The sequence below is a fragment of the Physeter macrocephalus genome, chromosome 14, assembly GCF_002837175.3.
Source record: "Physeter macrocephalus isolate SW-GA chromosome 14, ASM283717v5, whole genome shotgun sequence".
Lineage (NCBI taxonomy): Eukaryota > Metazoa > Chordata > Mammalia > Artiodactyla > Physeteridae > Physeter > Physeter macrocephalus.
The window spans coordinates 89,655,337-89,681,298 of record NC_041227.1 but is presented as its reverse complement, the minus strand read 5'-3'; the positions used below and the strand labels follow the sequence as shown (position 1 = coordinate 89,681,298).

The 25,962-nt window shown below is 52.2% G+C and overlaps 1 protein-coding gene across 1 annotated transcript in view; it reads left to right on the top strand.

The window, feature by feature from the left end:
* MINK1 (misshapen like kinase 1) overlaps positions 1 to 25,962 on the top strand; it is a 58,017-nt gene that overhangs the window by 18,105 nt on the left and 13,950 nt on the right. The window contains exons 2-12 of the mRNA XM_028498088.2: positions 17,304 to 17,369; positions 20,428 to 20,484; positions 20,582 to 20,707; positions 22,684 to 22,794; positions 23,228 to 23,318; positions 23,717 to 23,847; positions 24,121 to 24,175; positions 24,316 to 24,394; positions 24,650 to 24,825; positions 25,280 to 25,349; positions 25,718 to 25,928. Coding sequence (XP_028353889.2) covers positions 17,304 to 17,369; positions 20,428 to 20,484; positions 20,582 to 20,707; positions 22,684 to 22,794; positions 23,228 to 23,318; positions 23,717 to 23,847; positions 24,121 to 24,175; positions 24,316 to 24,394; positions 24,650 to 24,825; positions 25,280 to 25,349; positions 25,718 to 25,928 — 1,173 coding nt within the window. The remainder of the gene's footprint in view (positions 1 to 17,303; positions 17,370 to 20,427; positions 20,485 to 20,581; positions 20,708 to 22,683; positions 22,795 to 23,227; positions 23,319 to 23,716; positions 23,848 to 24,120; positions 24,176 to 24,315; positions 24,395 to 24,649; positions 24,826 to 25,279; positions 25,350 to 25,717; positions 25,929 to 25,962) is intronic.

Below are 25,962 nucleotides of genomic sequence, written 5' to 3'. Positions count from 1 at the left end.
ACCCTTCCTTCCAAGGTGTCTTTTCGTAGTCCCCTGTCAGAGCCTTCCTTCCTAAGTCCTCTCTCATGGTATCTGGTTGGTCTCCCATCTGGAATTAGATAGAAGCCACACAGGGGTTAGACAAGTCACAGGCTTGCTCGGTTATGAAGCCTCTCCAGCCTCTTGCCTAGCATTTGGGGACACCTGACTCCCACAGGAGGCTGTTGGCAATGAGGTATAATGGTTTGTTTGTGCTGCAGTGGAAAACCAGCAGTGAGAAGCCTTATTATTATCCAGCCCCTGATTATTGTTGTCCTCCTTCGTGAGCTTGGTGTCTGCCAGCCTGAATGGGCTTGACATCTCCCCCTCCCAGCCTCCTCCTGCTTCCGTGCTCTGCCCTTTCTCTCCCGAGCATCTGCTTCCCAGGGACCACCCCTCCCCCCACCCCCCACCCCCCACCCCCCACCCCCCACCCCTTTCAGCCCTACCTCCAAGGCCATGGTTTTTTTTTTTTCTCCCTTCTCTCTCACCTGCCTTCCTCACAATTCTACTTTTTTTTTTTTTTTTTTTTTTGCGGTACGCGGGCCTCCCTTGTGTGATTTTTTTTTTTTAGAGTACTTTGTTTTGTTTTTTGTTTTTTTGCGGTACGCGGGTCTCTCACTTTTGTGGCCTCTCCCGTTGCGGAGCAGGCTCCGGACGCGCAGGCTCAGCGGCCATGGCTCACGGGCCCAGCCGCTCCGCGGCACGTGGGATCCTCCCAGACCGGGGCACGAACCCGCGTCCCCTGCATCGGCAGGCGTACTCTCAACCACTGCGCCACCAGGGAAGCCCCACAATTCTACTTTTTTATCTTGTTTCTTTTATCCCTAGCTGCCACTTTTCACTCTAAATCCCAGTAACATCAACAGTCTTGGTAAATCACCTTTTGACAGTGTTTTTCTTGCTCTATGGGAGGCAAGTCTCTTCATAATGACTGTGCAAATTTGTAGCACTTTGTGGATATCAAAATGTTTTTACATCCGTGAACTCTTGTGGGATGGGGTTGGGTAGGTAAGGAAAAGAGGCTCTGGGAGCTTAAGTGATTTGCTGATTTGCCTCCATTACATGAAAGAATCAGAACCAGTGCCCAGGCCTTCTGATTCTTAGTGAGGTATAAACACTAACCATTCCCTATCATTCTGTATTACTAGACTCCTGGCTGCCTTTCTGCTTCAGCTAAGAAAATATTTCCCCGAGTTATCCTCTTATACTTTTGAACCTTCTTTTAAGTTGTCTAAGATGTGTCTTTCTTCTGCCCTTCACCTAACCCAGCCTCTGCCCATTTCTTTCTCCTTTCCAAAATGCTTCGCTCTTTTCTCCTTCAGGAACCTTCCCCTTTACCTCTTCTTGACCTGTTGCCTCTTGCGGTCTTTGGGTCCTTATTAATGTTTTCATTTGGGTTTAGCCAGCTATCTAGGAGTTTGTGCCTTAAGAAAGTCCACTTTCTAGTAATAAATGTTTACCAAGCATATAAATTAGGGGGCGCTGACTCACATAACAAAAGAGGATTCACTTTTAGTAGCTGCCCTAGTACATTGCTTTTAAGTGAATATTTATGGATTATTTTGGAAAAATGGAGATAAACCCAAAACCTAGTGTTAGAAACCATTGCAGTAGGGAAAGGGGATGGTTCTTCCAGATAACACCAACTTGCTTTTGTTTCTATATTTATTCATTCAACAGAAGGGTATTGAATGTGGCCTTGACCTCTAAGGCTTAGTCTTGCAGAAGATGGACAATTAAAGAATCAATCATGTAATTGGTGTAATTCGTGCCATGAAAGGGGCTCTACAGAGTACTGTGGGAGCAGGATAGTCAGGGAAACTTCCTGGAGGAGGTGATGTCTGTGTTGAGGTCTGGAAGGATGGGCATGGGGCATGCAGGTAAAGGGGAGGGGAGAGATGCCCTTGGAAGGGTGGACAGCATGTGCAAAGACCCAGAGGTGAGAAGGGGCAAGGGGTATTAGAAGAACCGAGAGAAATCCAGTAGAGTGCATTCCTGCTTCTCTGCCTCCTCCCCACACCAGCAAGAAACAAATGACCTCGGGATGGGAACGGGCAGGGCTCCAGATTAACCATCCCTGGGATCATCAGCTGTAAGGCAGTCAGATCTGAGCTTAAGGAAGAACCTCTTTGTCCCACAGAAGGCAAATGGAATCCAGTGGACAAAGCTCTGGGGTGTGTGTGCCATGCCTCCTTGGATTTGCCATCAGAAGACTAACCAGGTTCCACTTTGGAAACACTTAACGTCTTGGAGCCTTGGTTTTCTCATCTGTGAAATGGGGTAATAATTCCTGCCTGGCTTCCCTACAGGTCAGAGGCACAAATGAGATAATGACTGTGAAAGCACCTGTAGGTTGTGGAGAGCTAGGTGATTGGCTGATGGCAGCAGTGGCAGCAGCTGGGAGTTGGTGAACTTGACTCTCCTGGTTACAGAGACCGATTCTTGCGGCAGAGCCAAGGTCAAACTCTGATAGCTTGTAACATTTTAAACGCACAGGCCTTAAAAAGTTGAGACTTGAGAAGTGAGTATTAGAGAGGTAAAGGGAAGATACCACCTCAGCTGCCTAGAAGACTTTGCAAGATCTTCCGGCTCTGGGCAGGGAGGTAGCCAGAATGACCTCCAGCAGTCTTCAGACCTGAGGCTGGGGGTTGTCCCCCCAGGCCTGCAGTTCTCTGTTTGCCCTTAGGTTCTGGAGGCAGGGGGGTAGCCAGAATGACCTCCAGCAGTCTTCAGACCTGAGGCTGGGGGTTGTCCCCCCAGGCCTGCAGTTCTCTGTTTGCCCTTAGGTTCTGGAGGCAGGCGAAACCTCAGAAGCAGGCTGTTTATCTTTTAGGTTTTTTGGTTTATTTTTAAATTTCTGACTGCAATGGTAATTTTTTCCCTTTCCCTTTCCCCACTTCTCCAGCTCAGCATCAGAAAGAGACCATCTGTCCCCTGCCTTGCTTGCGGCCATTTTAGAACCAGCACAAGGCTGCTTGAATTCTGAGCCCCTCTTCTCCTCCCCTCTCTCCCCTACTGCCTGACTTTCTCTCCTCTGCTCCTTCATCTAGCTCCCTGCTACCCGCGTCCTGTGGGCCTCTCCATCATGAAGACCTCTGGTCTGGATAAAGCCCCCAGCCCAGGGCCTGTGTCTGGGGCAGCCTTGTCTGTGGGGAACCTGGGCATTGAGGTGTGGAGGGGAACTGCTCCCAGCCCGGCTCAGGCAGGGCTCCTGTCTGCTCTGACTGGTTTCTGATCAGCATGGTATTTGTGTCTATGTGTGTGTCGGGTCTGGACTTGCTTCTGCCTCTGCATGTATCTCTGTGTGTGTGTGTGTGTGTGTGTGTGTGTTTGTGTGTGTGTGTTCGTTCATGTTCGTGTGTGTGTTTTTCTGGCGTAGAGACCCCGGAGGAGTGACAAAAACTACCATTCTGCCAGCACATAAATATCTCTCCTGGTTTCTTTCCCGCCCCTCTACTCCCAGGGCATTCTTGATTTCCTCCCCTCCCGCACTCCTTTCCCGTAAAAATACTTCAAATCTGCCGACAAACAGAGGACTAGTACTTCACAGTGTGGAACCAGAATAAAAGGATGGAATTCAGTTCCGCATTGTGAGGGGTAGGCTTATCCAGAGCAGAGTGGAGCGTCAGTTTTAGAGAGTAATGAAAGCTGGAAAAGGAGTTTTTTGAAGGCCGTCCAGTTTATTACTGGACGTTGCGGACAATGGGGAATTGAGGAGGTTTTTAACCTTCCTTTCAAGCTCTCTTCCGTCCAGTTTGTTGGCTCAGTGAGGAGGTGCCGTGACGATCCTTCTCCCGGCTTCCTTTTTCCCACGGGAGTATTTGTCTTTATGCTTTGGCCTTGGGCCGGCTTTCCATACTGAGCCTTTGGGGTGGGAATGGGGGTAACACGACACGCTCCCTGGGTTGGCAGAGGGTAGATGGAGGCTGACTCAGGCCTCGGAGGGCCACCTTCTGTTGACAGAGGCAGGCGTCTGGACCCTTTGGGTCCTTGGGGCTGTGTCTGCTTTCTCTGCTTGGGGATGAAAGAAGAGGTGACCTGATGAAACTTTTCCTGCCACTCCCCTACCCCCAGCCCACACATTCATTCCCATTTGCCTCCTCTTAACCCATGTTCTTTCTTCCAAACACACACCCTCCCATATTTCTTCTCCTGTGCATACATATATGCACATCCTTTATATAGCTGCTCACAGCTAACTGAAGGACATCCAGTGTCCACCCTCCACCAGAACACCCGCCCCCTGCCTCCCCACCCCCCCACCTCTGCCAGCACTGAGTGTGCCTGCATCTCTGTGGGATTCGAGCTGCTGGGGAAACCTGTCTGCCTCTTTCTGGTGGCGGCTCTGATAGAAGGGGTTTAGGGTTCGTGATCTGGTTGGTAGTGGGACTAAGGGATGGGGTTTAAAGCTGCATTTGTATGGCAGTCAGTGTTTTACTGCTTAGATGGTTGGTGTTTGGGGGGCTGGTGGTTTTGAGGCCGCTGATGAGCTTCTGGTAGATTGAAGGTCCCCCTCCCCCAGGCTGTGCCTTGGTACCAGCCCTGCCTTTGCCCCCCCTCTTCCTCTTTGTGTGGGCCTGCTGGGTCACAGGAAGAGCTCAGGAAAACAGGCCTATTGTTTTCCTCAGGGGGTGAGGGCGGGAGGGCCTCTCCACCCAGCCTAGTCTCAGTACTAGATAAATAGAGGCTCCACAGGTTCTGGCAGCCCCATTCTTCCAGGCAAGAGGGTGGTTTGGCTCCGGACTCCATCCTGCCGGCTCTCGTTGGTTCCCTGGTGGCCCCGCGGTTCTTTTTCCCGTCCCCCATCTGTATCACAGGTTTCTCTGAGTCTGTGGTCCTCTGTGGAGTCCTGGTGGGCTTGGCAGTAGGAGGAGGTGGGGCCGTGGCCCCCCCTCCCTAGCACTTGTCCTCCTATCCCCCCCGACCCTGGCACTGGCACCCGCCTCCTGGCAGTGCTCCCCCGTTTGGGGTAGGATGGCACCTTGCCTGGGTTAGGGAACCACACTGGTTTCAGCAGGAGGACCTACCAGGGCATATCCCAGTGAATAATCACTGCTGGGCCTGAAGTACAGGAGAGACCAGACCTTCCCTTGTCTCTTTCTTAAGGATTCTCAGCCCTTCCCAAGCTTTAGAGTTCTAGGTCTTTCTAGTTCTTTCTACCATTCCAGCAGCCTCCTAGAATCTCCTGGAATTCTTAGTGGATGGGCCCTTCCAGCTCAGAAATCCTGTAACTTTAGGACTCATGGGTCAGCAAAAAAAAGCGGGGGACAGATTTTCCTATCTGACCTGCTTCTCCTACAGTTGCCTCACAAGCAATCTTACCCCTGATATTTTAGCATATGTAACTCTTCTCCACATGTTAATTCTCTGTGTTAGTGTCTGATTTATAAGCTCCTAGAAGGTAGACCCAAGGTTTAAGAAGGCAGTCTTTGGCAGGCAGTTTAAAAAGATGCTGCAAATGTTGATAATAACAGTTTGCATTTGTTAAATACTTCACAAACCCCTGTACCCCTCAGGGGATTTCATCTACGTGCAGAGCAGACAGAGCACACACGTCTCTCCCCACTTGGAGGTGGACAATCTGAAGCAGCACAGGGGGACGCATGTGGTTAGAAGAGGTGTTATCGGTGGAACAGCTCTGGGGCTGAGGGTCTGATCTGCCAGCTCTGGGCCACTTCAAGAAACGTGAACCCGGGACTTCCCTGGTGGTACAGTGGTTAAGAATCCACCTGCCAATGCAGGGGACACGGGTTCAAGCCCTGGTCCGGGAAGATCCCACACGCCGCGGAGCAACTTAGCCTGTGCACCACAACTACTGAGCCTGCGCTCTAGAGCCCGCGAGCCACAACTGCTGAGCCCGCATGCCTAGAGCCCGTGCTCCGCAACAGGAGAAGCCACCACAATGAGAAGCCCGCGCACTGCAACGAAGAGTAGCCCCTGCTTGCTGCAACTAGAGAAAGCCCGCACCCAGCAACGAAGACCCAACGCAGCCATAAATAAATAGATAGATAGATAGATAGATAGATAGATAGATAGACAGATAGAAATGTGACCCCAAACGAAGGCCCAACGCAGCCATAAATGAATGAATGAATGAATGAAAGAAATGACCCCAAACCTGAGGGGCTGGCCTCCTTTTGCCCCTTCTGTCACCCACCCCTTCATCCCGATCCCACTGTGACCCCAGACCGCTCCTGTACATTGCTAGGTACCAACACACTAATTGTGAGGGAGCAGCTGGGGTTTTCTCCTTCTCTCCTTCCCGTGTCCTGCCGCCGTGGCTCACGGCTCCCCGTCCTTGAGCCTCAGCTATTATCATCCCCGCTGCCACCCCATTTCAGCCAGTCCTCAAACATCGATGCATAAACTCTTTCATGTTTTTCTCTTGGGAAATAGTCACAGCGTTCATTTTTCACCTAATATCAGTCAGTCCTACTCCTGCATTAAAATGATTCCTTGGTTTCCAGAGAAGGAAAAGGAGAATGCCAGTTGGTGCTGGCCAGGGTCAGAGTAACTGCCTTGTTGTCTGTCAGAGCTCTGTTCGCCATCTTCCCCTTGTGCTTTCTCCAGATACGAGCTGGCGGGGGGGATCCAGGGAGCCCCCTGAGGGTCTGCAGAGCAAGGAAGAAAGAGCCCAAGCCAGCCTGTGCCCAGTTCTCTCCTGGCGAGCGGAGCCCACGACGAAGGTGCACGTCGGCGCCTTGGGAGGGACCAAGGCTCTGTGCCCAGTCCTCTTGTTTAGCTGACTTTTATCGAGCACATAGCCTGTCAGATGCCGGGGCGATTCTGAAGCGCAAGGCAGTGCCTTTCAGGAAGTCTTCGGGCTACGCTGGGGAGGCTAACTCACTCGAAATCATTAAAGGGGGACTTGGAGGAGAAGAGTCTGAAGGGACAACCCATCCCGTCTGCCACCTTGCCCCGCCTCCCGCTGCGCGTCTCCTCTTTACCCACCCGGCTCGGCACCTCTTCTCTCCCTCCAGCCCCTCCAGCTCTTTTCCTCATCCTCCACTTCTTGCAGAACACTTTCCTTGACCAAACCCACCTCTACCTTGCTTTGCTGGCATTTAAAGGTTAAATCAGTAAGCATCTGAGCACCTCACGGGTACTTAGAAACGCGCCTGGTGCTGTAAGGAAAACAGGAATAGGCGCCAGGCGATTCGAGAGTCGTGGGAGGGCAGCATCCCGCATGAGCTGCACGTCACTGCGTGTGTGCGTGTGCGTGTTGGGGTGAAATGCGCATGCGGAACGCGGTCCTTTGTATTGCACCTGGAGGCACATCTACCCGGAGCGTTCTTGCAGGTTACATCACTGCTGTCCCTTCATACCTGAACACGTACAATTATAAATCGTAAATGACATCATATGACTTAAAGCCCGGTGCCATGTAACATCTCTCTGGCAGTTTTTGACCTGGATGGGGGGGTCTGTCAGGTGGCTCAGAGCCCCACTCTTCAGTAGTGGATTCCAACACTTTTGTGCTGCCTTCCGCAACCTCTCCACCAACTGAAGGCTTTATAGAGTTTTAGTGTATAAAATATATGGAGGATAAGAAACGCTTAGTAACATAAACCCTAGTGAGTGAAAGGAAGTAGCCACAGACCGTCACTCCACATGCTCACAATGCAACAAAAGTGATTTTGCGTATGATACAGATTCCAAGCTGCCCAGGTAATATAATAAAACATTTGGGCACCCATATCAGCAGAAGTCTGCAGAGCTCTTATACCAGATGGTACCCAGGTATCACCTGAGCATGCTTCCTGCCCTGGAAGAGCTTCTCTTCTACTTGGGGAGATGAGACATAATCATGAGAAAAGTTAAATAGTGATGCTGCGATCTGGCTTGTTCGGTTGCAGGGAACCTGCTCGAGTGAGGTTGAATAAAGGGACAGTTAGAGCAGAGACTCTGGAGCCAGGCTGCACGCATTCAGATCCTGGCTCTGCCACTTAATTAGCTGTTGGGCAAGTTACTTAACGTTCACTGAGCCTCAGTTCACTCGTGTAAAATGAGAATCATAATAGTATCAGTGTCGTGGAGTTTTGTGGGGTTAAATTCAGTGGTATCTGTAAAGCTCTTAGAACAGCGCTGGCTCTCACTGTTGATTTTTATCTACTTCAAGGTCCAGAATCTCACCGCAGTCCGAGCATATGAACGGCATGCAGCATACATAGCCAGTTCCTTGGAGATGGAAATGTAGGGTGGAGCTGGGTCGTGGTAGCACCAGGGCACAGGGAGAACCAGTCAGTCTCCCCGCCACTTCCCTCTCCCTCCATTCTGCTCACAAACAGCCTCTGCTTTCCTTTACTGAGATAAGAATAGCCTCTGCAGCCCTGACTCTCCAGGTACCTATCTGGCGTCTTCCCTCTGGGTTTTAGTTGGAATGGCTGAGAGGGAAATTTGCCCTCGTTCGTCTCTTCTCTTGGTCTTGGGCTGGCTATCTTTGGACCAGGAGCCCATCTCTTGGACTCATGAGCTATGACTAGGGCAAGAAAGGGATAAAATGATTGAAAACATGGTCCCTTAGGCAACAGGAGCTTTGATCAGGGCAAAGCAGGCCTGGGAGTCAGATTTTGAGGTCAAACCTTGGCTCCATCACTTCCTGGCTGCGTGTAATCCCTGGGCACGTCATTTAATTGCTCTAAACTTCCTTCCCTGTGAAATAAATATGCCAATAGCACCTACCTTAGAGTTTGCTATGAGATTATACTTCTAAAGCACTCAGCAGTACCAGGACCAAAGAAAATGCTCAAAAACTGTTAGCTGTTTAATTATTAGAGGGATGCGGGGAGGGTGGGCAATGAAAGAGATCTGTGAGACAGAAAATGTGGGAGATCTCATGAGGTAGTCAAGATAAGGGCCACAGGGATGGGACAGATAATAGCATTCATTGCTCAGAGGGTCCTGGGAAGGCTTTTAGACCCCAGCTTAAATATGTCGTCCTTAGTAGAGCCTTTCCCTGATTCCCCAGACTTGGTCAAGTTTGTTCTGTTAGCACCCTGTGCTTCTCCGTGGCACATGAGCGGTACCACAGTTATAATTAAAAGAATTGTAGACTTGTTTAGTGTCTGCCTCCCCCATCAGAACGGAAACACCCTTATGGCAGGGACTGCGCCATTTCACTCATTGCTGTATTCCAGAGCCTAACACAACTCCTGGAACACAGTAAGGAAGTAATACATAGTCATCCGGTTGGCAGCTTCGTGGAGTGTGGACTTGAGCATTTAGAATCATAGAGTTAGAACTGGAAAGTTTTCTTGTTGAAAGGGAACCCAGAGAGGTTAAGTGACTTGCCCTCAGACACACAGCCTGTTAGCAGCAGGGCCAAGAATAGAAACCAGGTTGCCTAATTTTATATCATATACATGGTTATATTTTATCATTGTCTGTGTTTGTCTCAGGACTTTTTCACATGTGTTATTAGACCTGAAGCACTTTGGGGGGCTCCCTTTCATGTTAGTAGGATAGCTTTCTTAGAATGGAAATTGTCACTGATCAACAATAATTTATTGAGCATCATGAGAGGGGCTTTGGGATTATTATTTTTAATAACAGCTCTATTGATATATAATTCACATAGCACACAATTCACCCTTTTGAAGTATTTTAAAGTGGTTTTTAGTGTATTCACAGACTTGCTATCACCACTATCTAATTTCAGAACATTTTCATCAGCCCCAAATAAAACCCAGCACCCATTAGCAGTCACTACAATTCCTCCCTCCTCGCAGCCCCCGGAAACCACTAATCAATCTACTTTCTGTCTCTATGGATTTGCCTATCATAGACATTTCACATAAATGGAGCCTTACAATATGTGGGGTTTTTTTTCTTAACTGTCTTCTTTCATTTAGCATAATGTTTTCAAGGTTCATCCATGCCATAGCATGTATCATTATTTCATACCTTTTTATTGCCTAATAATATTCTATTATTGGAGTATCATATTACTGGAATATCCATAAATGGATATATCACATCCATTCATCAGTTGATGGACATTGGATTGTTTCTACTTTTGGGCTGTTATGAATAAAGCTGCTGTGAACATTTTATGTACAGATTTTTGTGTGTTCATATGTTTTCAGTTATCTGGGGTATCTACCTAGGAGTAGAATTGCTGGGTCATGTGATAACTCTCTGTTTTACATCTTGAGGAACTGCTAATCTGTTTTCCAAAGTGACTACACAATTTTACATTCTCACCAGCAATGTATGAGGGTTCCAAGTTCTCCAGATCCTCGTCAGTGCTTGTTATTATCCGTCATTTTGATTATAGCTACCCTTCGTGGGTGTGAAGTGGTGTCTTGTGGTTTTGGTTCGCATTTCCTTAGTGACTCATGTAGAACATCTTTTCATGTGCTTATTGGCCACTGTATATCTTCTTGGGAGAAATGTCTATTCAGATCCTTTGCCCATTTTTAAGTTGGGTTATTTCTCTTATTTATTGTTGAGTTATTTTATTCTTGAGTTTCTTTTAGTATTCTGGATACAAGTCCCTTATCAGGTATGTCTTTTATCTAGACACAAGTCCCTTATCGCTGATATATAATTTGCAAATGTTTTCTCCTATTCTGTGGGTTGTCTTTTCACTTTCTTGATGCTATTCTTTGAAACACAAAGGTTTTAGATTTTGATGAAGTCCAGTTCACCTTTTTTTGTTGTTGTTACTTGTGCTTTTGGTGTCATATGTAAGAAACCATTCCCTGATCCAAGATTATGAAGATTTTCTCCCGTGTTTTCTTTTGATTTTTTTTTTTATTGTTTTAGCTCTTACCTTTTTAGGTGATCCATTTGGGGTTAATTTTTTGTGTATGGTATGAGATACGGGTCCAAATTCATTCCTTTAAATATGGATATCCAGTTGTCCCAGCACCATTTGTTGAAGACTATTGAATGGTCTTGGTACTCTTTTTTTTAAAATAAATTTCTTTATTTTATTTTATTTATTTTTGTCTGCGTTGGGTCTTCGTTGCTGTGTGCGGGCTTTCTCTAGTTGCGGCAGGCATGGGCTACTCTTCGTTGCAGTGTGCGGGCTTCTCATTGCGGTGGCTTCTCTTGCTGTGGAGCACGGGCCCTAGGCACGCAGGCTTCAGTAGTTGTGGCACGCGGGCTCAGTAGTTGTGGCTCGTGAGCTCTAGAGCGTAGGCTCAGTAGTTGTGGCGCACGGGCTTAGCTGCTTTGCGGCATGTGGGATCTTCCCGGACCAGGGCTCGAACCCGTGTCCCCTGCACTGGCAGGCGGATTCTTAACCACTGCGTCACCAGGGAAGTCCCGGTCTTGGTACTCTTGTTGAAAGTCAGTTGACCACAAATTTAAGAGTTTATTTTTGGATTCTCAATTCCAGTCCATTGTTCTATATGTCTATCATTATGCCATTATCACGGTTATCTTTTTTTTTTTTTTCACGCTGTCTTGATTTCTGTAGCTTTATACTAAGTTTTTAAGTTGAGAAGTGTGAGTCCTTTAACTTCATTCTTCCTTTTCAAGATTTCTTGTCTCTTTTGGATCCCTTGCATTTCCATATGATTTTTAGGATAAGCTTGTCAATTTCTGCAAAAAAAAAAAAAAGAAAAAAAAAAACAGCTGGGATTTTGATAGAAGTGCACTGAATGTGTAGGTCTTAACAATACTAAGTCTTCTGATCCCTAAATACGGGATAGCTTTCCATTTACTTAGGGCTTCTTTAATTTCTTTGAACAGTGTTTTATAGTTTTCAGTGTATATGTTTCATACTTTGGTTCGATTTATTCTTTTTGATGCTATTGTAAATAAATGGAATTGTTTTCTTAATTTCCTTTATGGATCATTCATTGTAGTATATAGAAATAGAACTGGTTTTCATATATTGATCTTGCATCCTGCAACCTTGCTGAACTCGTTGATCAGTCTAATGGATGAGATTAATACGTGAAATTGAGGTTGAAATTCATGGGTTGGATAGCTTGTCGTGGGCTAGAGTGGCTAGAGAAGATTTCTTGAAAAAAAAAAACCAAAAAACAAACGAACGAACAAAAAACCTTGGGATTTGGCTTGGCTGATAAGAGAGGTCATTTTTAGGGAGGGTTGGCCACATGAACATAGAAAAGAGGGGGCATGAGTTGAATCAGTGCAGACGGAGCTGCTGCAGGGCTGTTGCAGGGGAGAGCAGCAGCTCTCCACCACTGTGACTCCACTCAGATCTCTGCTGCTCACCGACAGGCCTGTACCTTCCATTCACCTGTTACTGACTCCCTAAAGTAGCTCAGACTCTCTGAGTGGGTCCATTGCCCCTCTGCATTGGAATCACCCAGGGGATCTGTTAAACGTATAGATTCCTGTTCCCCACCCCAGACCTATGGTGCTAAATCAGAATCTCTGGAGTAGGCTCCTAGGATTCTTACATATCCTAATGCACCCTGTGTAGCATCTATTCCAAGCTTTTCCACCTCATTCCTCAAGCCCCACACTCCTCCTTAGCGGATGATCTTCCCTCTGACGTAATCATTTAAGTCAAGGTCATTGGGTATTCATGGAGCTCCCCCACCTTCCTTCCTCTTTAACCTCAACAGACCGGTGTCTCTTCACGTCTCCTCTCTTCCTGTCCTTCTCTCTCCCTCCTTCATTAGTTACCTGCACCCTTGTCCCCATCCCTTTCCACCTCCCAGCAGCTGGCTGGACAAGAACCAGGCTGCTGAGAACAGTCTGAGCGCCAAGGGAAAGAGCTGGAGGAGGCCTACAGTAGCACCGCTACAGAGCTGTGCCTGGGTGCAGAGGTGCCAGGACCGCCTAGTGGCTTCCCAGGAGCAGAGCACCTCCCTCTGGGGGTGCCTCTTCTAGAGCATCATCGAAGAGGGTGGCCAGGCACAAGGACAGGCAGATATTTGAAGGGCCCACATTTAAAGCCAGATCAATGGCATAAATCGTATTTGAACTGTGGTATTACTCATTTCTGGGCATTCTGAATCCTTGGGTATGTGTGTCAGGGAGAAATAGGCACTGTTGTATTTCATCATTGCTGTAATCCAGTGGAAGATACAGTTTACCTCCTAATACATACATACGCACATATGCACACATGTATATCATTTAAAAAATCAAGTCGTCAGGCATCATCAGTCTCCTCCCTTCCATAAGCATGAGAGATCTTCCCCATTTTGCAAACCCTTGCGTCTGACCCTGCTGCCTCCTCTGCTCTTCCCCCTTCCTCTCAAAGTCAGACTTCTCCAGAGAGGGTGCTGCACCCCGAGCCTTCACTTCCTCATCACCCTGCCTCCCCCGCCCCCGCCGTCTGCCTTCTACTCTCACAGCTGCAGTTTCCACAGGGATGCCAGGGGTTCCCCCAGTGCTAAGGCCAGTGGCATCTCTCTCAGTCCTCTTTGACCGCCTCCCCTCTGCTGTCTGTTCGCCGGTGTGCAGCACGTGGCCCTTCCTCAGAGGCTGGCCTTGGCCCTTCTCGTCCTCTTTCCCTGTGCACTCACCCTGGACACCGTGTCTCACACTCACAAACGTCCTCTCAGTCTTTATTTCCAGACCTTGTTTCTAGCTGCCTGTTAGACATTTACTTCTGTGCATCCCCTAACATCTCACACTCAACATCCAAACCCAAACTACTGTCCCTCAGCAGGGCCTGGCCTTCCCCACTCTTCAGTTCTTGTCACCACTCAGATACCACCTCTTCCAGGGAGCCTGCCTGAGATTCCCAGTCTGAATTTAATTCTGTCCCCTGAAACTGCAGAGCAGACTTTTTACCCAGTCCAGCTTCCTCTCAGTTGTGTGAGGAAGATGAGGCCCCAGACAGTTAAATACTTGCTCAGAGACACACAGCTCCGTTCCCTCTAGAAAGTCACTCTCCAGCGCTCTTGCCTCTACTCCAGACTTGAGTGCCTTCGATTGCTCTCATGGCGTGTAATCATAAACCGCCGCATGTCCACGTTGGGGTGCTTGGCCTGTCGGTAAAATCATAAGGCCCTTGAGGGCCCGTGCACGGTTCTCATATACCATTGAGGTCCCCGTTGTGCCTAATTGAGGACTTGTGGTGCAGTCAGTGCACAATAAATATTTAATGGGTAAATGAAAGAAGGTAAAGTCGCCTGACAGGTCTCCCCTGATTAGGGCCCAGCCCAGTGCAGGGCCGATGTAGACGCTCACTCGGGCGATATTTATCAGTTGGCTAATGATGGGGCAACTTCAAATATCCGTCTTAGGTGCTGGGACTCCCTTCCGTAAGCAGCGGGGGGCCACGCCCGTTCTAGGCAGAGGAGTAAGATCAGGAAAGTGCTGTTTTTGGCAGCAGAAGGCAGGATGGCGAGGCAGGCGCTCCGGGAAGGAGGAGTGACGGGATGGGTCTGGGGTGGCACCTTCAGGAATGGAGAGGAGGAGACAGATTGGCATCTTGAAGGGAGAAAGGACAGGGTGAGTGTGAGGTGGAGAAGGAAGGGAGGGAGAAGAAGATGCTGCAGAGGTGGACTTTGGTGAAGATGGTGCTGCGATTAAGAAGCAGAGGGCCCTCCCTGGTGGCGCAGTGGTTAAGAATCCGCCTGCCAGTGCAGGGGACACGGGTTCGAGCCCTGCTCCGGGAAGATCCCACATGCCGCGGAGCAACTGAGCCCGTGTGCCACAACTACTGAGCCTGCACTCTAAAACCTGCGAGCCTCAACTACTGAGCCCGCTTGCCACAACTACTGAAGCCCACACGCCTACAGCCCGAGCTCCGCAACAAGAGAAGCCACCGCAGTGAGAAGCCCGCGCGCCGCAACGAAGAGTGGCCCCCGCTCGCCGCAACTAGAGAAAGCCGCACGCGGCAACAAAGACCCGATGCAGCCAAAAATAAATAATAAATAAATAAATTTATTTTTTAAAAAATTTATTTAAAAAAAAGAAGCAGAGCAGGGCCAGGCCTCTGTGGAGCACGTCCTGTGGAGGATGTTTGGTGTCAGGACTGCTGTGTCACATGCATGGTCTCAGCTTAATCCTCAGAATAACCCTTCCAAGTAAGTGTGGTCTTCCTGGCTGTGGGTCAGGAAACAGGCTTGAAACCATTAAATCAGTATCTGAACCTGAGTGTCTGGCCTCAAAGGCTGTCCTTTCATCCCTCAGTGCCTCCCAGACGTACCAGAAGGAGACAGACTGGGAGCTAAGATTACAAACTTAAATCTGTTTGTGCTGATCCAAGGTGATGGTGGTGTATCGTCATGACTCTAACAGGCCACTTATATTTCCCCTCTTAGACTAGGAGTGTCCAGAAAATCAAGTCCATGAGTCCTTTTTCCTATCACTGTCCATCTCAGAAAGAATTAACATGTAAGAAAGGACTTCCCAATGGTTAGGGTTAAGAGGCCCCAGAATGGATGAGGCCTTCGTTGGGGGAGATTTTTTGGGGAACTGTGTTCCCTTCAAGCCTCTGAGTCTAGACTTCCAGGTGGATGAGATAACGTCTTCCAGGTCCCCTGCAGCTCTCAGGTTCAGACAGACCTCTCATCAGCCCCCCCACGCTGCAGTGACATTTTCTCCCTTTCCTGTGGAGCCTGCTGTTTCTTAGACCTGTTCAAGGGGGTTTTTTTAGTCACTTCAGCTGGAGCTAAATAATTGAACATAGAACCATGAGATTCTTGGTCTGGTCAGCCCAGGCCCCTCCAGAGCCAGTGGAAGGAATCCTTCTGCAGCTTCTATCAAGGCTTCCACCTGAGCAGTTCTGGGATATTCTTTCAGGCTGCTGCCTGCCAGGCCCTGGGCTTGGTGCTGGACACACAGGTGAGCAAGGAGGATTCAGTCCCTTCCTTCCGGAATTTATAGACAAGTCAGCGCACAGTCACAGTGCATGGCGGCACAGGCTCAGACAGGGACATCCAGCAGCCAGGGCGACATTTCCAGTCCTCCCAGGACGTTCTAACAAAGCCTGGGGCTGGGGCCTCCCTGGTCTCCAGCACACCCTGGTTCCCTTCCACACGCTTGCTGCCGTGAATGAAGGAGGAGGTTTGTTTGGTTTTGGGGTTTTTTTGGTTGTTTTCACAAAAATCCTATATTGGTTTTCAAAATCAGGGAGGAAGGAGTTTTCGATTCTATACTTTTAGGGTTGTCAGCACAGGAGCGTGGGCATTGCCTGGAGAGTTTGTTTCCTAAGTAACATGTGCCTCCTCTCCGTCCTGCCGGTAGGGGAGAGCCTGCCTGTGAGCCTGTCCTGCGGGAGGTGCAGGCAGCCCTGGGCCGGCCCCTCAGCCTGCAGCCCCACTGCCCACCCTGTCTCTGTCTCAGAAAGAGGCCCTGCCAGGGCCGGGTGGGTGGCCTCCCGGCAGCTGTGCCGCTTGGCCCAGCAGGTGATGAGCCTCTTCCGACTCTTTGTCTGAGCCCTGCGGGCCCCCTCCCCTCCTCTCCTGGTACTGCTTGGCTCGGGAAAGCGGGAGCTGCAAGTTCTCCCTTCTCACCACCCCTCCCTGCGCTCCATTCCCTGCCCAGGTCCCTGTTACCCGCCAAATGCTGGGAGCCCTGGGGCTTAGGAGGACTGGGAAGGGGGAGAAGGGCGCGAGGAGGGTGGCTTTCACATTTCGGCTCCTCCTAGCTTTCCTCATCCCTGCTTTTAAAAAATAAAATAACTTGTGCCAGGGGGGCTTCCCTGGTGGCGCAGTGGTTAAGAATCTGCCTGCCAGTGCGGGGGACACGGGTTCGAGCCCTGGTCCGGGAAGATCCCACATGCCACGGAGCAACTAAGCCCGTGCGCCACAACTACTGAAGCCTGCACGCCACAGCTGCTGAAGCCCGCGTGCCTAGAGCCTGTGCTCCGCAACAAGAGAAGCCACCGCGATGAGAAGCCCGCGCACCGCAAGGAAGAGTAGCCCCCGCTCGCCGCACTAGAGAAAGCTCGTGCGCAGCAATGAAGACCCAATGCGGCCAAAACTAACCAACTAACTAACTAAATAATAAAAACTAAAATGAAATAATTTGTGCCAGGCACCGTCTTAAGCATTTTATGGGCATCGCCTCGTTTGAAGTTGACCCCAGCCCAGAGGTGGGTACTCGGGTATCCCCATGGTGCAGACAAGGCCACAGGCTCTCAGTTTGTCACCGAGTTTGGAAGCAGCAGCATGTCTGAATAGCCAGAGGGGCTCTGACTTCCGTTTTCTCTCCCCTCCTTCTGACTTTTCCCCTAGAACATGAACTCTGACCCAGTCCAGGAAGAGGGCACCTGGCCGCCAGGCCCCCCTGCAGCCCCACGTAGTCGTATTCACCCTCAGCTCTTCCGTGTTTCTCGCTACATGGCCCTGTTCTGAGGTGCTGGCGCCTTACTCTTCCTCCCTCCCCCCCCCCAGGACCCTGCTGGAATCTTTGAGCTGGTGGAGGTGGTCGGCAATGGAACCTACGGGCAGGTATACAAGGTGAGGCTCTGTGTGTAGCAGCGGGGCCCACCCCCATGGGCCTCCTCGGGAGTGGGCCCCAGCCTGGAGATTTGAGGGGGGCTGGGGGCCCTGGCAAAGCGAGGGGAGGGCCAGGGAGGGAGGGAGAGGAGAGGGATAAAAGTCATGAGGGAAGGAAGCAGCAAGAAGTGGGGTGTTTTGGCTGGCCTCTGCCTCTGAGTTTAGAAATAGTCCTGGGTGTGGCAGGAACAGTCGAGCTGGGTGGGGTATGGGACAGGGACACGGAACAGTGGGAAGGGTCTGGGGAGGTGTGTGTCAGAGCTCAGAGGTGCACTTTTGCCTTCTCCTGAGACCACAGGACTCAGGGTTGGTGGGGCCTAGTGGGTGACCTCCTGCAGAGGGGAAACAGCTTTCTTGAGCTCCCCTGAGTGGCCTGCTGCAGGGCTGGAGCCTGAGCTCAGGCCCTCTGCTTTTGAGGCCGCCTCTCTCCCCCACAGAAGTGGCATTTCCTTGACCGATGATTGTGGCTCTTAGCCTGGCCAGCCCACCCCTTTAACGTGGTCTGACCACTGGCCACACTTGACTGGGGGGAGGCAGCTGCAGCGGAGAGATGTTCAAGGCAGGTGCTGCCCCAGAGCACATACCTGGCTGCTTGGTCTCCAGATACGATGCTCCGCCTTTTCATGAGTCTCCTCTGCATCTCAGGGGCTCGCGCTTCCTGGGCCGCTGGGGCCACCCGCCCGCCTCTTACCCTTCTTCCCCGGAAGCTTTGGGAAGCAGGCGCCCCCCCATCCCCCGCCCCAGTCTCTTGCCTAGTTGTTGCCATGGAAATAGCAGCTCTGTGTTCTACTGCTTCTCTGGGCTTGGGGTCGTGAAAGACTGCTGAGGATAAAAATAATCCATGGCTGGTAATACCCCCACCCCACTCTTTCCCAGGAAGCCTTGGACTTTCACACCTAAGCCTGAGATGGCTCCTGCTAGGAATTTCGGAAGGATGGGGGACGGTGGGGGGGATGGCAGGGACACGCTCTAGAAGAAGTCTCTTCCCATTAGCACTGGTGATGGCATTGACATGTCAGTCAGCCCTTCTGTTTTCTCCGAGTTCCCTAAAATCTCAGCTCTATTCTTTCCTGTGGACAATAATAAAAAGCCTGGGGGGGGGGGGGCGGTGATTCTGGGAAAGGCCCCCTGCCCAGGGGGGAGGGTCAGGGAAAGCACCCAGGCAGTTTGTCTTGCATAGAAGATGCTGGAGAGGCAAAGCCCTCCCAGCCTCGTCCCCCAGCTCCCTCCAGCTCCGTCTGAGGATGGAGAGGTATCTTTTACTCCCCAACAGGCTTATCAGTCGCACTAAGTGGAGGTGGGTGGGAGAAATTCATTTTAATTTATAAAGAATCTTACTTATTTTTGAGACTCTCATTTTTAAATAGGGGCAGTTTTTTAAATCACCAACTTAAAAAATACTTTGTATCTGTATGCATCTGTATTTAAATGTATTTTGGAGGGGGCATGGTGGGGAAGAAGAGGTGTGTAGATTGGTTAAAATTTTGCCTTAAATGATGCGTTTTTTGTTGAAACAATTACATGATTCCGAAGTTCATGGAGAGCTGAACTTAATTTAAAAGTTATCTAAGCAATAGGAGATAGACGGAAGCATCCACACTGCCCATGTACTCCTCCCCAAAGTGGGCCCCTATCTTTGTTGAAAAAAAGAATGAGTTGCAGGAAAACCTAGTAAAATTTCTTCTTAATAAATACTGTATTCAGGTAGCAGAGTAACCAAAAATTGTGTCTACCAAGGTGTTTCCTGAAGCAGGCCTGCTGGATCTTTAGGGCTTGTGCTCTTTCTTTCTTTCCTTTCTTCCCTTCCCTTCCTTTCTTTCTTTTCTTTTTTTTTTTTTTTTTTTTTTAAGCAGAAAGATTGTGAAAGTTATTAGGTGAATTTGACCTGGGCTGGTTGTGATGCAGCCCCGGTCACATTCACTTAAGGATGCCGGCCAGGTCCCTAGGTTGCTTCTCTGCGCATGGGCACCTGGTGCCCTCTGGTGGCTGGGGGCTAGCACTACGGCCCACTCCCTCTGGGCTTTTGGGCCGAGATTCGAGAGGCCAGGAGTGGGACTGCGGGGCGGGGAGGTTCTTGTTGACTTTAGGTTCTGTTTGTTTGGTGGAGGGGTGGATAGGAGACAGTTTGATGCAGTTCGGCCTGCCCAAGGGCAGCAGTCAACCTCTCAGCGGCTGTAGTCCGAAGCCCACAGCCGCCTTAGACAGAAGTTTCTCAGAAGCCAATCCCCCGTGGGCTCTTATGTGAGGATAGGTAGGTTTGTAGAAACAAGTTGAAGCCACCCTCTCTCACCTCCATGCCCAGTGAGATGGAGACCAGCCCGCACTGTCCGGTAGGGACCCGCTTTCCAGAAGTGGGCTGGGGTGGGTCCCAGCGTCTGGTGCAGCCCTTAAGGCCACGCGTCTCTACCCCTGCAGCAACAGCGGCGGGAGCGGGAGCAGCGGAAGCTGCAGGAGAAGGAGCAGCGGCGGCGGCTGGAGGACATGCAGGCCCTGCGGCGGGAGGAGGAGAGGCGGCAGGCCGGGCGGGAGCAGGTAGGCGCCCCCAGCACGCAGCGGACGCACCCCTCCCCGCCCCGCCGGACCTCCCCTCAGGAAAGCACCCAGGCAGTTTGTCTTGCATAGAAGATGCTGGAGAGGCAAAGCCCTCCCAGCCTCGTCCCCCAGCTCCCTCCAGCTCCGTCTGAGGATGGAGAGGTATCTTTTACTCCCCATTCTAACTTTCAAACTGGGACGTCTAAGCCAGAGAGCCTGGAGCAGAGCACAAGGGTCTCTCACTCATCCCTCTTGAGCATTTCAGGGGAGGAGACCCTTCATCTTTATCCAGCGTAGCACTTGGAATCCAGCCTCGGTGGTTTTCCTGTAGTCCTCTGTCTATGACCAACCCATAAACTGAGGTGTCTAGCCACGATGAGGGGCACTTCGTAAGGCAGAAAACAGCCCAAAGTTGTGGCCTCTCCCACATTAAGCCCTTCCTGAGCGTAGACCCTGATCCCCCCGTGCCTGGCTCTCTGTCCTGCAGGGGCGGCATGTCAAGACCGGGCAGCTGGCTGCCATCAAGGTCATGGATGTCACGGAGGTAGGGAGCTGTGTGGGGCGGAGGGAGGGTCAGAGCATTGAGAAGGGGGCTGGGGGGCTGGAGGGGACTCAGGGCTCACCCCCCTGGATTCACCTAGGATGAGGAGGAAGAGATCAAACAGGAGATCAACATGCTGAAAAAATACTCTCACCACCGCAACATCGCCACCTACTACGGGGCCTTCATCAAGAAGAGCCCCCCTGGGAACGACGACCAGCTCTGGGTGAGACGCGCCCCCGGCCTGCCCACCTGCCCCTCCCCCAGTTAGTCCATCCATTCTCCCGCCTTTGTGCACAGTTCCTGGGAAAGCAACACATCAAAATATTTGTGGGTGTTGGCAAGACCCGAACCCCTCCCGGCAGTGCACAAGACTTGGTGGACGGTTACTCAGCCGCAGCTTGCTGTAGCTCTTTTGGGCCTCCCCCAAATTCCCTCCTGGCCAAGAACATTCCTACGAGTCATCGCCCTCCCTAGCCTGGGCACTGGTGCCAGCTGATTCCCCAGCCTCACCCTTTCTGGTGCTCAGCCCAGCACAGAGGAGAGGGCAGAAGGGAGCACAGCCATGGCTGGGGGGCTGGAGCTCATGCCAGGTCCCCCCTCCCAGCAGTTGCCAGACAAGTACTTATTGAGCACCCTCTATGTACCCTGCACAGATAGTCATGAGTTGTGGTCCCTGCTTCCAAGGTACTTAGTCTTTTTTGGGGAGACACACACACACACACACACACACACACACACACACACACATCCCCAGTCCCCTCTCCCCTCCTTTCCCTACCCCGAGATTCCTCCTATCTTTTCCAGCTTCACTCTTTCTCTCTGTTTTCTCCCACCCTTCAACCCCGCACCCTGGCTCCCTGCCCTCCTCCTGTCTCTGTGCCTTCATTCCCATCTCTTTGCCCTCCCCCCCCCGCCCCCTCACACACAGAGAAAGGTGAGTAACACGTCAGGTAGTGTGTAGTGGGTGATCATTGAGGGCTAGAAGCTGAGCGCTAGTGACCAGGTGCCCCGCTGTGGACCTGACGGACACCATCCTCCCCTCCTCCCCCTGTGCTCTGCTGTGGGAGTTGGAGGCCCCAGATGCGGGCCGTATGCAAGTTACCTCTAGTGTGCACACAAATGTATGTATCCCAGCCAACATTTTTTTGTGTGTTAGATGCGGCTTTTAGAAAATGTACGGTGAAAACATTTGGACAGGCATACTGATCCCCTGGGACTTTTTTGGCCACTGCCTCTGGGTCCCTAGAGGAGACCAGCCGGGAGCTCTTCTCATCTCCCTGCTTCGGCCCTGCCTGTTTGCGGAGTTTCTGCCGAAGTCTCACAGGTTCCCTCCTGCAGTTCTTTGGTAGCCCCATGTACTGTTTTGTCTCTAGCAGACCTGGGGACTTCTGACTCTTAGCCCCTTTCTTCTCTCTCGGTCAGGGATTGGCCAACTTTTTCTGTGAAGGGCCAGCTAGTAAATATTTGGGGCTCTGTGGGTCATAAGGTTTCCAACAACTACTCAACTCAGCCATAGATAATGCATACATGGGAATAGGACTGTCACTGGATTCCCAAAGATCTTTATGTAAGACACTAAGCTTTCAATTTCATCTGATTCTTCCTTTGATTTTTTTAAAAATAAAAAAAATTTTTTTGGCCGTGGCATGTGGGATCTTAGTTCCCTGACCAGGGATCAAACTCGTGTCCCCTGCAGTAGAAGCATGGAGTGTTAACCACTGGACCACCAGGGAAGTCCCCTTTCTTTGATTTTTATTCCAGCCATTTAAAAATGTAAAAACCATGCTTAGCTTCCTGGCCATAGACTGCCGACCCCTGCTCCAGAGGAGTGGTTCTTAACGGTTTGGGGTTTACGGATCCCAGTGAGGATCTGATGAAAGCTTTGGACCCTTCCCCAAGGAAAATGCACAAACCCATATCATTTTGTCTACAATTTTAGGGATTCCGTGGGCTCCTACTCAGGACCCAGACCACCTCCCTCAGCCCACCTGCCTTTGTCTTTCCCAGCTGTATCCCCTTCCCCTTTCTTCCCTAATCTCAGCAAGTTCTGTAGCCTTTATGAGGGGTCTCACGGCCCCTGCTCTCCACCTCATATCAGTTCTGGCCCCAAGGACTCCAGTCCTCCTCCAGGGGCCTGGCAGGGGAAGGAGGCCTTGCCTGACAGATGCTTTTCCTTCCGGTGCTTCCCTGGGACCATAGCTGGTGATGGAGTTCTGTGGTGCTGGTTCTGTGACAGACCTGGTGAAGAACACAAAAGGGAACGCCCTGAAGGAGGACTGTATTGCCTACATCTGCAGGGAGATTCTCCGGGTGAGTGCCAGGGCCCTCACCGCCACCGCCGCCGCCGCCTCCTCCTCCTGGGCCAGCCCCTGTGGAGCGTCTCCCTGGACGTGGACCCTCCCCGCACGCACGGGGAGGGAGATGGAACTGTGCCCTCTTGGAGGCGCAGAGGGCCTGATGCTGGTGGGGGTGGAGGCTGAGTGCCGGCCTTGGAGAACGCTCAGAGGAAATGGGCGCCTCTGCTTCCCAGCACCGCCCCTTCTCCACCTGCAACCCTGCAGCTCGATTCTCCAGAGCCACCACTCTGAGGAAGCTCCCCCCAAAGTTCAGCCTGTACTTGGGCTCCTGGGTGGAGGGGGGCAGCTCCCTCAGCCCAGCCCAGACCAGACTGATGCCTCCGCCTCCCCTCGGCTCACATCCTTGGCCTCTAACACCAAGGCTACTTCCCCCTCTCCTGCCCCAGGGTCTGGCCCATCTCCACGCCCACAAGGTGATCCACCGAGACATCAAGGGGCAGAATGTGCTGCTGACAGAGAATGCCGAGGTCAAGCTAGGTACGCCGACGCCTTCTGACCTCCAGCACGGAATGAGCCCCTTTATTCATTCTCTCCAGTGGCTCAAGTGCAGCTACCCGTGGGCTGGGAGGTTTGCTCCTCTCCTTCTGCTGCAGATTCACCCGAGCACTTGTTTTGCCTGCTCCCTGTTAGGTCCCAGGTGCTGTGCAGGCCCCTCTGGGGAGATGGGATTGTTCGGCTCCTTCGGCCTGGAATGTTGTCCCTCGGTCCTTTCACCTTGGTTTTCCCCCCAGACGCAGGAAGACTAAGTCAGGGTCTTTGGGATGTTGATGGGGTGAAGAGATGGCCGGGAGTGGCCAGGTAGGACTCGCGGACGCCAGCACAGACGAGGGAGCAGACGTGGTGCTCCATCACAGCCTCTCCCTCTGTCCTCCCAGTGGATTTCGGGGTGAGCGCACAGCTGGACCGCACCGTGGGCAGGCGGAACACTTTCATCGGGACCCCCTACTGGATGGCCCCCGAGGTCATCGCTTGCGATGAGAACCCTGACGCCACCTACGATTACAGGGTACGGAGCAGGGAGTAGGCGCGTGGAGGCAGCCGAGGGCAGGAAGGAGGTGGGGGCAGCGGGTGGACTGAAAATAGGGGGAGCTTGAGCAGGTTGGGGAGCAAAATGACGACCTGGGGTCGTGTTAGCAGTGAGAGGCTGAGGAACGTTTTGTGGTCAGGAAAGTGCGCTTGGGACGGGTGGGGGAGTTGGAGGACAGGGGCCTCAGGGAGGGCGTGGACCAGGAAGAGTGGTCGGGAACGTTCACCTGTCCCTCTTCTCTTGCCTCCACAGAGTGACATTTGGTCTTTAGGAATCACAGCCATCGAGATGGCAGAGGGAGCCCCCCGTAAGTGCAGAGCCTGGGAGAGGAGGGAGGGCCCAGAAAGAGCTCTAGGGAGGAGGTGGGTCGCGGGAGGCCTGTGGCCAGAAGGACTCCAGGCTCTTGGCCGGGCGGAAGGAGCTGATCGCGTCTCTTCCGTGCACCAGCTCTGTGTGACATGCATCCCATGCGAGCCCTCTTCCTCATCCCCCGGAACCCGCCACCCAGGCTCAAGTCCAAGAAATGGTAGGTCTCTGGGGGGTTGGCGTCTAGGAAGGAGGCCCTCGGACAAGGCCTCCACCTCTCCGCCCTGCGCCCAGGCTTGGGTCTGCACCAGAGAAGAGGGGGCGGGCGGGGGCGGCACTGCAGCTGGGGAGCCAGGAGCCTGGTGTTGGGATACGGGGGAGACAGGAGGGAAGTCAGGGTGGATCCCCCCCTTCCTCCTGGCATCACCCCCCCTTCCGAGGGGGCCCTCCCAGTGTGAGCCACCATCATTTCCAGGTCTAAGAAGTTCATCGACTTCATTGACACGTGCCTCATCAAGACTTACCTGAGCCGCCCACCGACGGAGCAGCTGCTCAAGTTCCCGTTCATCCGCGACCAGCCCACTGAGCGGCAGGTCCGCATCCAGCTCAAGGACCACATTGACCGATCTCGGAAGAAACGAGGCGAGAAAGGTCAGCGGGCGGAGGGAGGGGGCGGGTCTGGGACACACACAGCCCCTGCTCCTCTTCACCAGCCCTGGCTCCTCCTGGCTCCCCTTCAGGCCCCCTTCCAGCGCCAGCTCTCCCTGTGCAAGGAGATCTCCTTTCCCAAACTTCCAACCCCAGAGGGGTTTTTCCTCTGTCGCCACCTGATTTAAGTCCGCCTTCCACATGAGGGCTCACGCTGAGCATGTGCACGTACACCTCCCACCACATCCCGCCCACGGCGGGGTCTAATCCCGCATCTGCGTCCGGGCCCGAACCTGCGAGCCACCATCACCCCGTTGCTCCAAGGAGGCGGGTGGGGACCCAGGAGCGTGGCCATCCAGACAGACCTTATTGGTTATCCCCATCTAAGGTTTCCCTAGCCCAGGGTGGGGTCTGGGGCACTGGGTGAAGAAACAGCAGTGATCTCCCCCCTCTGCAGAGGAGACAGAATATGAGTACAGTGGCAGCGAAGAGGAAGACGACAGCCATGGAGAGGAAGGAGAGCCAAGGTGGGCTTGGCAGGCGGAGGTTGGGGACCATCGCTTACCGTCTGCGGGGGCAACAGTGGTCCTTGGCTTGGGGACTCAGTCTGGGGGTGGTGGGCACAGACAGGTAGACCCATAAGATGGAATCCCTGGGTGCTGAGATGGAACGGAACGAACGAATGAGCAAGAGGTGTGCGAGGGGGATTCAGGGCTGCAGGCTGGGATGTTAAAGGAATCAGGGCCTGAAAGGGGGCAGAGGGAGGGCAGGCCTCCGGTCAGCGGGAGTGGCCAAACGCAGACCGTCTGGTCTGGTCGGGTGAAGCGCCCATTTAGGGCTCCCAGGGATGAGGGTGGCTTCTGACCCCGATCCTCCGTGTGCGGTCCTGACCCAGCTCCATCATGAATGTGCCGGGGGAGTCGACCCTCCGCCGGGAATTCCTCCGGCTCCAGCAGGAGAACAAGAGCAACTCGGAGGCTTTAAAGCAGCAGCAGCAGCTGCAGCAGCAGCAACAGCGAGACCCAGAGGCGCACATCAAGCACCTGCTGCACCAGCGGCAGCGGCGCATCGAGGAGCAGAAGGAAGAGCGGCGGCGGGTTGAGGAGGTGGGTGGGTGGGGTGGGGTGGGGGCGTTGAGGG